This window comes from Trematomus bernacchii, unplaced genomic scaffold, assembly GCF_902827165.1.
Source record: "Trematomus bernacchii unplaced genomic scaffold, fTreBer1.1, whole genome shotgun sequence".
NCBI classification, from domain to species: Eukaryota; Metazoa; Chordata; class Actinopteri; order Perciformes; family Nototheniidae; genus Trematomus; species Trematomus bernacchii.
In genome coordinates, this window is record NW_022987705.1 from 7,491,957 (window position 1) to 7,504,185 (window position 12,229).

Consider the following 12,229-nt stretch of genomic DNA (forward strand, 5'->3'; position numbering starts at 1 on the left):
CTTCAAACTAATTCATCTGAGTTGTGATTGTTACTGATGCGAATAAACACAATACAGCATGGAGGTTAAAGGTCCCATTATTCTATGGTGTTTTTAGAAAGCGGTCCTTTCATTTAAAGTACCTTTTTCCAGGCCAGCAGCCGGGTCGGTTGTCTTGGTCTTTCTACACTGCCTAAAAGTCTTAGGCTGCTTTCTCCTATTAACACTAAAACTCCAGATATAATGTGCCACCTTTGGTCTTGTTGTTGGCCTTGTCATGCTCTTTTGGCATGTGTGACTAGAACTGCGATGCTACGGTTGAATTCAAATCAATTCAATAAGACTTTATTTCATAAAATGTTTTACTTGAAACATTGTGTTCTACAGCGTGTGCAAGTGAATAATATGTAATTGTAAAGAGGGTATTAAGAGCTCATTCATTCAATTGTGTTTTGGAGTTTATATATACTTGATCTCTGAAACATTAGCTATTATTTTAGCAGTAAAGTGTTTAGTGTGATAGAGTATATCCAAACCTGGTAATTTGTTGATATGGTACAAGCCAGTTTTCATGGTGAAGGTTCACCGGGGTTACTCAATCTGTGATGTAGTCAGTGAATCTCACATTCATCTGCACGGCCCTTTTATTTTCTTCATCCTTAAACAAGGTCTGTAATCGGGTTTTCTTTCAGCACGTTAGATTTACTAGATTCCCAAAACAACAAAGTTAAACCAAGATTCAATGATTTGAACAGTAATGAAGTACACAGGTACATGAAGTCCACATGTTTAATGCTTACGTTTTTACAGATTTTTAACTCATATATACGTGGAAGATGAATTACTTCACTTTTAAACTTCATTGTTGGTATAAATAAACACAATAAAACAATATTCACTTGTATCAGTCACAAATAAGATATCTAAGCAGTTGAAGTACATTCAAATTTGAGAAAGTTCTGACAATGAATAATTACAAACAACATCGACACCAAATCTTTAAAGGTTCTCAAAATATATAGCCTCAAGGCTGCTGCTCTATAGTCATGCTCTTTTCCGTGAATTTCTTTAACACTGTGAAATGCACACAGTAGATTTAACGAAAAAGTGTTACGATAGAAATTTCGAATTTTACTTAAGTACAGATTAGCTAAGTAATATTAGAGATACCAGCAACAGCATACTAGTAAATCAATTTACTTACTACCAGAGGTGGGACCAAGTCATTGTTTTGCAAGTCCGAGTCAAGTCTCAAGTCTTTGCGCTCAAGTCCAAGTCAAGTCTCAAGTCAGGATGGGAAAGTTCAAGTCAAGTCCAAGTCCTAAACTTTGACAAAACGAGTCTTAAACAAGTCCTTATGTGCTTTTCAACAAATGTAATGACATCGATCAACAGAATAATACTTAATAATCAAACTGCTCTTTATTAGTCACATTAATAATTTAATAATAAATGTTCTCTCTGCCGGTAAAGTAACGTGTTTTTCTTCTATTGTAAGAGGGATCAGTAAGGTAAGGCTACCGTGACGGTTTGATTCAGAAGGAGTTTAATGTATAAGATCCCTGATGTTGAGGTGACCAGAATGTTTATTTCCACTGTGTACAACATGTTATAAGGGACCCACAATCTATCTTTATGCAAGGGATAATGTGCAGCGAGGCGTCTCTATGGGGAAAAGAACACCTGAATCTAGATCCCTCTGCAGGTGGTACTTTAACTGTATTTTGATGCTAATACTTTTGTACTTTTACTTGTAACATTTTGAATGCAGGATCTTTTATTGTAACCGAGTATTCCTACACTCTGGTACTGTTACTCAAGTACAAGATCTGAACTTCTCCCACCTCTGACAATAAATCCTGAGTGGTTACCAAAAAAAAAACCCTGCTCTGAAGGTTATTTTCATTTTACAAATCCTGCACTCAGCTTTGCTTTCTCCAATATCATTGAAATGCAGCCAGAAGCTGCTCCTTTTTTCGGTTTTCGCTAATTTCTTGACTTTTTCCGACGCGCTTGCATTTAAATCCGTCTCCCCGTCGCTCTGTGTAGCTGGCCTGTACCACTACACCTGCTGTCTTTGGAGCGTCTGCCCCCCACCCTTCTTTCACATAATGGTATGATCCTAGTGTGTCCTCGCATATGATTGGCCGCATGGTGGCTCAGCAAAATAAAGTCCCGCCCCTGCCTGCAAGGATTCTCAGCAAGAGTTGCAGCGGCTGAAGATTCTGCTCTCCCCGACGGGAGTCTGCTCTTCTAGCGGCATCTAGCGATCGGCGTGTTGGAGACCCCTGAATTAAATGATCAAGTCACCTCAAGTCAGAGGGCTCAAGTCCAAGTCAAGTCCCGAGTCATTGGTGTTCAAGTCCAAGTCGAGTCGCAAGTGTTTTGTGATTTTGTCAAGTCGAGTCCAAAGTCATCAAATTGGTGACTCGAGTCTGACTCGAGTCCAAGTCATGTGACTCGAGTCCACACCTCTGCTTACTACTGCCAATTGGTCCTTTTTATTTTTATTTAGTGCTGTGTTTTATCAACCCTAAAAGGATTGTTTTTTGGGGGGTTTGTTGGTTATGTGCCAATTGTATTTCTTCTTACCAATGCCAGAACTCTGATTTGGATCTCTTTGGTTTTCAAAGAATATATGAGAGGATTGACACAAGGTGGGATGCAAGAGGCCAACGACAGACTCAGCACACGCTGGCCTGGGTCGATCAGACCCAGATAAAACCCAATACAAAATATGGTAAGAAGTGGAATGTAAAACACAGCAACAAGGATGATATGCTCCACACAAGTGGCCAGAGCTTTCACCCGACTGTCTAAAGATTTCATCATGAATACAGTCGCCAGAATGCTCACATAAGACAGGAGAATAAAAGTAAAGGGGCCTACAAGGAGCAAAACAGTAAGGAAGGAAGCTGAAGCCCACTGCATTGTGTAATCATTACAGGCGAGTCTGAACACAGGCGCATAGTCACAGAAATAGCTAAACACTATTACAGAATTACAAAAAGACAGTTGAGTCATTATACCTGTTGTAAATGCGATTGCTCCTATAGCAAAAAACCAAGTTAGGCCGACAATCCATGACATGCTCTGCATTGTGTTGATCGAGTTGTGACGCATAGGGAAACATATTGCAATCAACCTGTCATAGGCAAGTATAGCAAGTGCATATGACTCCAAAGATATAAAAGCGTAGTAGACGAACATTTGTAACATACAAAGGTTAAATGGAATAAAGTTATCTTTAACAAGGAATATCTTTATCATGCTGGGAATAGTGCATGTGTTCAGGATAACATCAATTACTGCAAGGTTTACCACAGCCAGAAATTTTGGAGTGTGTAAAGAACGATTAAAGCAAATTACATAGATCACCAAACTATTGAACAGCACTGTGACCACATAAACAAACGATAGAAAGATAAAGTAGACACTGATGAAGGGAAAAGTCTCAAACCCAATGATATAGAAGCCTGGAGGATGAATGATGATGTTAGAGTCATTGAAAACAGTCCTGAGAAAAGACATAGTAGATCTCCGCAGCCTGTGATGGAGGATGGCTCTCTGGTCTGATAAAGAGGAAATCAATCACATCACACACGTAGACGTTGAAAAGCCTCATATGCATAATTATCATGCCATTTTCATTAATACAAATCAACCTAACAGTGTTTAAAGTAGTTATGTGATAGTTAATCATGAAGCTTACCTGAGGCCCTGGATCAATAGTAACTCTGACTCTAACTGTCTGATCCCTTATACAGTGGAATATATACTTTCCTTATTGATCTCCCGAGATAAAGCTTTCTAGTGATACTGAGAAGAAGAAGCCTTTTAATGATATTAATTTGTTCCACAGAGATCACGGCATTACTTTTTCTTTTCATTAAACTTATTAAGCTCAGTTCACAAGCACTTTATTACCCTCATTGATGAGAAGTACCTCTTGTGAGTAGATGGAGAATTCAGGACCAACCACACTTGAGTCACTGATTTATTTGGTCACATACATGTAATAAGCATTATTGTGTAATCATTTGCTTATTTAGATTTCTGTAAATGTACTTTTTCAATACATTATTGAGACAAAACAACTTTCAGAAAGTCTGTAAACAACATGTATTATGCTGACTTTCTTAAACAGGCCATGGTTTTAATGAGCCTAATTTGGGATGCCGTCACCAGAGAGTTTCTGTTAATGACCTTGTCTTTAACAAGCAAACCTTTTACTGTGCAAACTTCAAACTAATTCATCTGAGTTGTGATTGTTACTGATGCGAATAAACACAATACAGCATGGAGGTTAAAGGTCCCATTATTCTATGGTGTTTTTAGAAAGCGGTCCTTTAATTTAAAGTACCTTTTTCCAGGCCAGCAGCCGGGTCGGTTGTCTTGGTCTTTCTCCACTGCCTAAAAGTCTTAGGCTGCTTTCTCCTATTAACACTAAAACTCCAGATATAATGTGTCACCTTTGGTCTTGTTGTTGGCCTTGTCATGCTCCTTTGGCATGTGTGACTAGAACTGCGATGCTACGGTTGAATTCAAATCAATTCAATAACAGACTTTATTTCACTAAATGTTTTACTTGAAACATTGTGTTCTACAGCGTGTGCAAGTGAATAATATGTAATTGTAAAGAGGGTATTAAGAGCTCATTCATTCAATAGTGTTTTGGAGTTTATATATACTTGATCTCTGAATCATTAGCTATTATTTTAGCAGTAAAGTGTTTAGTGTGATAGAGTATATCCAAACCTGGTAATTTGGTGATATGGTACAAGCCAGTTTTCATGGTGAAGGTTCACCGGGGTTACTCAATCTGTGATGTAGTCAGTGAATCTCACATTCATCTGCACGGCCCTTTTATTTTCTTCATCCTTAAACAAGGTCTGTAATCGGGTTTTCTTTCAGCACGTTAGATTTACTAGATTCCCAAAACAACAAAGTTAAACCGAGATTCAATGATTTGAACAGTAATGAAGTACACAGGTACATGAAGTCCACATGTTTAATGCTTGTTACATTTTTTACTGGGTTTTAAATCATATATACGTGGAAGACGAATTACTTCACTTTTAAACTTCATTGTTGGTATAAATAAACACAATAAAACAATATTCACTTGTATCAGTCACAAATAAGATATCTAAGCAGTTGAAGTACATTCAAATTTGAGAAAGTTCTGACAATGAATAATTACAAACAACATCGACACCAAATCTTTAAAGGTTCTCAAAATATATAGCACATCACAACACAAAACCTGCACACAAAACAAAACAATGATCCTTTAGAGTTGAGCCTTTTGAGATTCATTTGTGTGGCTCATGCATGCTGTCTGCCCATAACCTGCTTTAGTGATGAGGAGCAACAGAGCCTCAAGGCTGCTGCTCTATAGTCATGCTCTTTTCCGTTAATTTTTTTAACACTATGAAATGCACACAGTAGATTTAACGAAAAAGTGTTACGATAGAAATGTCGAATTTTACTTAAGTACAGATTAGCTAAGTAATATTAGAGATACCAGCAACATCATGCTAGTGATCAATTTACTTACTACTGCCAATTGGTCCTTTTTTTTTATTTAATGCTGTGTTTTATCAACCCTAAAAGGATTGTTTTTTGGGGGGTTTGTTGGTTATGTGCCAATTGTATTTCTTCTTACCAATGCCAGAACTCTGATTTTGATCTCTTTGGTTTTCAAAGAATATATGAGAGGATTGACACAAGGTGGGATGCAAGAGGCCAACGACAGACTCAGCACACGCTGGCCTGGGTCGATCAGACCCAGATAGAACCCAACGCAAAATATGGTAAGAAGTGGAATGTAAAACACAGCAACAAGGATGATATGCTCCACACAAGTGGCCAGAGCTTTCACCCGACTGTCTAAAGATTTCATCATGAATACAGTCGCCAGAATGCTCACATAAGACAGGATAATAAAAGTAAAGGGGCATACAAGCAGCAAAACAGTAAGGAAGGAAGCTGAAGCCCACTGCATTGAATAATCATTACAGGCGAGTCTGAACACAGGCGCATAGTCACAGAAATAGCTAAACACTATTACAGAATTACAAAAAGACAGTTGAGTCATTATACCTGTTGTAAATGCGATTGCTCCTATAGCAAAAAACCAAGTTAGGCCGACAATCCATGACATGCTCTGCATTGTGTTGATCGAGTTGTGACGCAGAGGAAAACATATTGCAATCAACCTGTCATAGGCAAGTATAGCAAGTGCATATGACTCCAAAGATATAAAAGCGTAGTAGACGAACATTTGTAACATACAAAGGTTAAATGGAATAAAGTTATCTTTAACAAGGAATATCTTTATCATGCTGGGAATAGTGCATGTGTTCAGGATAACATCAATTACTGCAAGGTTTACCACAGCCAGAAATTTTGGAGTGTGTAAAGAACGATTAAAGCAAATTACATAGATCACCAAACTATTGAACAGCACTGTGACCACATAAACAAACGATAGAAAGATAAAGTAGACACTGATGAAGGGAAAAGTCTGAAACCCAATGATATAGAAGCCTGGAGGATGAATGATGATGTTGGAGTCATTGAAAACAGTCCTGAGAAAAGACATAGTAGATCTCCGCAGCCTGTGATGGAGGATGGCTCTCTGGTCTGATAAAGAGGAAATCAATCACATCACACACGTAGACGTTGAAAAGCCTCATATGCATAATTATCATGCCATTTTCATTAATACAATTCAACCTAACAGTGTTTAAAGTAGTTATGTGATAGTTAATCATGAAGCTTACCTGAGGCCCTGGATCAATAGTAACTCTGACTCTAACTGTCTGACCCCCTTATACAGTGGAATATATACTTTCCTTATTGATCTCCCGAGATAAAGCTTTCTAGTGATACTGAGAAGAAGAAGCCTTTTAATGATATTAATTTGTTCCACAGAGATCACGGCATTACTTTTTCTTTTCATTAAACTTATTAAGCTCAGTTCACAAGCACTTTATAACCCTCATTAATGAGAAGTACCTCTTGTGAGTAGATGGAGAATTCAGGACCAACCACACTTGAGTCACTGACTTATTTGGTCACATACATGTAATAAGCATTATTGTGTAATCATTTGCTTATTTAGATTTCTGTAAATGTACTTTTTCAATACATTATTGAGACAAAACAACTTTCAGAAAGTTTGGAAACAACATGTATTATGCTGACTTTCTTAAACAGGCCATGGTTTTAATGAGCCTAATTTGGGATGCCGTCACCAGAGAGTTTCTGTTAATGACCTTGTCTTTAACAAGCAAACCTTTTACTGTGCAAACTTCAAACTAATTCATCTGAGTTGTGATTGTTACTGATGCGAATAAACACAATACAGCATGGAGGTTAAAGGTCCCATTATTCTATGGTGTTTTTAGAAAGCGGTCCTTTCATTTAAAGTACCTTTTTCCAGGCCAGCAGCCGGGTCGGTTGTCTTGGTCTTTCTCCACTGCCTAAAAGTCTTAGGCTGCTTCCTCCTATTAACACTAAAACTCCAGATATAATGTGCCACCTTTGGTCTTGTTGTTGGCCTTGTCATGCTCCTTTGGCATGTGTGACTAGAACTGCGATGCTACGGTTGAATTCAAATCAATCCAATAACAGACTTTATTTCACTAAATGTTTTACTTGAAACATTGTGTTCTACAGCGTGTGCAAGTGAATAATATGTAATTGTAAAGAGGGTATTAAGAGCTCATTCATTCAATTGTGTTTTGGAGTTTATATATACTTGTTCTCTGAATCATTAGCTATTATTTTAGCAGTAAAGTGTTTAGTGTGATAGAGTATATCCAAACCTGGTAATTTGGTGATATGGTACAAGCCAGTTTTCATGGTGAAGGTTCACCGGGGTTACTCAATCTGTGATGTAGTCAGTGAATCTCACATTCATCTGCACGGCCCTTTTATTTTCTTCATCCTTAAACAAGGTCTGTAATCGGGTTTTCTTTCAGCACGTTAGATTTACTAGATTCCCAAAACAACAAAGTTAAACCAAGATTCAATGATTTGAACAGTAATGAAGTACACAGGTACATGAAGTCCACATGTTTAATGCTTACGTTTTTACAGATTTTTAACTCATGTATACGTGGAAGATGAATTACTTCACTTTTAAACTTCATTGTTGGTATAAATAAACACAATAAAACAATATTCACTTTTATCAGTCACAAATAAGATATCTAAGCAGTTGAAGTACATTCAAATTTGAGAAAGTTCTGACAATGAATAATTACAAACAACATCGACACCAAATCTTTAAAGGTTCTCAAAATATATAGCACATCACAACACAAAACCTGCACACAAAACAAAACAATGATCCTTTAGAGTTGAGCCTTTTGAGATTCATTTGTGTGGCTCATGCATGCTGTCTGCCCATAACCTGCTTTAGTGATGAGGAGCAACAGAGCCTCAAGGCTGCTGCTCTATAGTCATGCTCTTTTCCGTTAATTTCTTTAACACTATGAAATGCACACAGTAGATTTAACGAAAAAGTGTTACGATAGAAATGTCGAATTTTACTTAAGTACAGATTAGCTAAGTAATATTAGAGATACCAGCAACATCATGCTAGTAAATCAATTGACTTACTACTGCCAATTGGTCCTTTTTTTAAATTTAATGCTGTGTTTTATCAACCCTAAAAGGATTGTTTTTTGGGGGGTTTGTTGGTTATGTGCCAATTGTATTTCTTCCTACCAATGCCAGAACTCTGATTTTGATCTCTTTGGTTTTCAAAGAATATATGAGAGGATTGACACAAGGTGGGATGCAAGAGGCCAACGACAGACTCAGCACACGCTGGTCTGGGTCGATCAGACCCAGATAGAACCCAACGCAAAATATGGTAAGAATAGGAATGTAAAACACAGCAACAAGGATGATATGCTCCACACAAGTGGCCAGAGCTTTCACCCGACTGTCTAAAGATTTCATCATGAATACAGTCGCCAGAATGCTCACATAAGACAGGAGAATACAAATAAAGGGTACTGCAAGTATCAAAATGCTAAGGAAAGACGCTGAAGCCCAATGCATTGAATAATCATTACAGGCGAGTCTGAACACAGGCGCATAGTCACAGAAATAGCTAAACACTCTGACAGAATTACAAAAAGACAGTCGAGACATTAGACTTGTTGTAAATAATGTTACTCCCAGACCAAAAAACCAAGTCACGCCGACAATCCATGACATGCTCTGCATTGTGTTGATCGAGTTGTGACGCATAGGGAAACATATTGCAATCAACCTGTCATAGGCAAGTATAGCAAGTGCATATGACTCCAAAGACATAAAAGCGTAGTAGACATACATTTGTAACATGCAAAGGTTAAATGGAATAAAGTTATCTTTAACAAGGAATATCTTTATCATGCTGGGAATAGTGCATGTGTTCAGGATAACATCAATTACTGCAAGGTTTACCACAGCCAGAAATGTTGGAGTGTGTAAAGAACGATTAAAGCAAATGACATAGATCACCAAACAATTGGCAAGCACTGTGACCACATAAACAAACGATAGAAAGATAAAGTAGACACTGATGAAGGGAAAAGTCTCAAACCCAATGATATAGAAGCCTGGAGGATGAATGATGATGTTAGAGTCATTAAAAACAGTCCTGAGAAAAGACATAGTAGATCTCCACACTGGACGAACTCTGCTGAAAAGCTCTCCTGTCTAAAGAACAAAGAAATATTGTACATTAGACCTCTATAGAAGTTATAAACCACATGTGCATGCTGGTTCAATTAGCAAATTAAAACATTGCAGTATATCAGACATTCTCAGTCAATTCAAAACTGTACAAATGCTGAAAGAAATCTGTGAATGTGGCCTACCTGATGGTCTCTTAATGATCGTTGAGCAACAGCTCTAATGTAATGCTGCAATCTCAAAGCAGGAAACACATGACTGCACGTCTGTCTTGTGTATTGGGGAAGATATACTTCCTTCATTGATCTCTTGAGACAAAACTAGCTAAGGAAGTCATTAAGAGCAGGTTTACAGCTTATTCTGATTAAGCTTATTTTATACTCAAACTCAAATAACATCTGATTATTGTTTTAAGTAATAATGCTTTTAAACCGTTCAGGACTTTTTAAATGTTTGGATACAATGCTTCCCAATATAAAGTGGCTGTGTTGCTGACATGATTTCTGTATCATTGACATGATGTTGCAGTAACACTGCACTTATACTTTAATCTTCACAAATATGACAACTTTATGTTAACTCTTTGTCAATTTACAAATTCCTAAATCACAGCCTTTTCAAATAATACTATTGTGCCATTGTGGCCTCTGGTGACAGCAGTGTGTTTGTATCCAATTATAATAAAAAGACATGTTAAACATTTTCTGCTTATTAAAGTGACAATAAAAAAAAAAGAACTTCCCTGTGCTCTCTGCTGGATAAAACATTTAAAATAAAGTTATTAGATGTCCTCAAACCTTTCTTTGGCATAATCTCACTTTTACTTCTATTAGCTCATATTTATCCATAGCGCTCTTGACCACACAAACATGAAAGTCCAAGTCGTTGTTTTCTTTGTAGCTGCTCATACTTTATTTGAATCAACAATATTGTGATTAGGTACAGTCTTTTGATTTGCATGCCCTCAACACATCCCAGCCAGTGTGTTCAGCTCGGAGCAGACTCAGGGAAGGTTTTCTGCCGCTGCTTCATCAGCTGCTCTTTCCGGGCGATTTGGAAATTCATCATGCAGTCTTTGAAAGTCTGGACCTGGCTTTTGCAGATGCGCCAGTCCTGGTGTTCAGCCATGCACTCCTGCACAGCGTAATGTTGCTCTGCACAGCCAGTGCGGGATATCATCCGATCAACGGGGTCATCCTCATCTTCATCTTTACGGCTGCGGTCATGGGGGGACGCCATCCTGTGCTGACTCAGTTGCTCTGCTGAGGATAACACATAATGGTTTCAATAGACAGTTAATACACAGGTAATAATATAGTCTTAGGAAAAACCACAAAACATCTAGTAGGTCTATCCAAGTGTCTTTGCTGTTCATTTTAACAGGGAAAAATCTGTACTTTTTTCCTCTTTTTTTTGATAGCCCCATATAAAAACAAACAATGAAAACTAGTAATGCCTCATAGAATAGATAAAAGCACTAAAATAAATTAGGTGTGTTATTTTTCCATTGGGGTAATCATATTTGAATTCTGAGTCCCTGGGTCACATGAAATGGAAGCTATTGAACAAAAATGTATGATCTTCTATCATGTAAAATCAATTAATGACACATCAGTAATCATAATAGGTGAGCATAAGACATATAGATAGATATATCATATAAGAGAGCAAGCATGAACATAACTTTGGTTTTGTGTCACTCTAACTATAATTAATTGATGGTCCCTAAGTGCAACCTTGTAGTTAAGATCAAGGACTCGAATGTGAGCTAACTGTCCTCTAGCTGCTGACAGTCTGTGAAACTGAGCAAGAAGACTGGAGTGAATTTCTGTTAAAGATCCGACCTAAAACTAGCTTCTACAGTCAAGACATTAGCACTTATACTTTCACTCCACTACACAGACTCACAGTTTCAAAACATATAATGATCTTAACAAATATGATGATGAACAGCTGAAATGAGCTTCACCTCGACCAGCTGCAACATTGGTCTGACATGTTGATGGACCAATAATACCCTTCACTTCTATGGGAGACATTTTGCACAACGAGTAGTTTTACATTTAAAAGTGACACTTAACATTAAGCAGGCTAGACTTTGCTTAGAGTACCTGTTATTGTACCAGAGCGGAATTTTGAAATAGGGCTGTTAATTGACGTGGATTTCCTTAAAAAAGTATTGCTACGTATACTTAAGTACAGTAAACATTCGTCGTTGTCATGTAGCTGCATTAATAAGAGAATACACTCTATAACCTTAGCTCAAATGTAGGCTAACAGTATCGAGAGAGGTGCTAGCAAACACACATGTTTACGTAACCCTTCGTTTTTCTTACCTGTTTATTCTCTTTGAGCGATCTTTTCGTTGAGACACTGGAATTATTTTTCCAGAGCCTACTAAACTTTATTCTAGACTTCTCATAACAAACCACAGAGTCAACTGCAAGTGTTTCTCGGAGGACACATTTTAGCAGCGGACGAACGTGTAACCGTAAAATAGTTCCGTCGATGTCCGTTCGTCATTAGTTCCGCTTCCTACCGAACACTC

The 12,229-nt window shown here is 37.6% G+C and overlaps 4 protein-coding genes across 5 annotated transcripts; all 4 read right to left on the reverse strand.

Moving 5' to 3' along the window:
- Positions 1-2,544: 2,544 nt before the first annotated feature.
- On the reverse strand, positions 2,545-3,510 carry LOC117490588 (olfactory receptor 2AT4-like). The gene has a single exon (XM_034140348.1). It carries the CDS (start codon positions 3,508-3,510, stop codon positions 2,545-2,547), a length of 966 nt encoding a protein of 321 aa, XP_033996239.1.
- Positions 3,511-5,620: 2,110 nt separating this feature from the next.
- On the reverse strand, positions 5,621-6,586 carry LOC117490589 (olfactory receptor 2AT4-like). Its single transcript, XM_034140349.1, has one exon. It carries the CDS (start codon positions 6,584-6,586, stop codon positions 5,621-5,623), a length of 966 nt encoding a protein of 321 aa, XP_033996240.1.
- Positions 6,587-8,633: 2,047 nt separating this feature from the next.
- On the reverse strand, positions 8,634-9,676 carry LOC117490197 (olfactory receptor 2AT4-like). The gene has a single exon (XM_034139811.1). The coding sequence runs from the start codon at positions 9,658-9,660 to the stop codon at positions 8,695-8,697; it is 966 nt and encodes a 321-aa protein (XP_033995702.1). The 5' UTR covers positions 9,661-9,676; the 3' UTR covers positions 8,634-8,694.
- Positions 9,677-10,562: 886 nt separating this feature from the next.
- On the reverse strand, positions 10,563-12,186 carry LOC117490198 (cytochrome c oxidase assembly factor 4 homolog, mitochondrial). Of its 2 annotated transcripts, none has more exons than XM_034139812.1 (2): positions 12,018-12,166; positions 10,563-10,940 (listed from the first exon to the last, which is right to left on the reverse strand). In XM_034139812.1, exon 2 carries the CDS (start codon positions 10,918-10,920, stop codon positions 10,669-10,671), a length of 252 nt encoding a protein of 83 aa, XP_033995703.1. In that variant the 5' UTR covers positions 10,921-10,940; positions 12,018-12,166; the 3' UTR covers positions 10,563-10,668. The 2 variants fall into 2 exon arrangements, 1 of the variants encoding a protein (XP_033995703.1); XR_004556660.1 differs by having other exon boundaries at positions 10,628-10,943; positions 12,018-12,186.
- Positions 12,187-12,229: the final 43 nt, after the last annotated feature.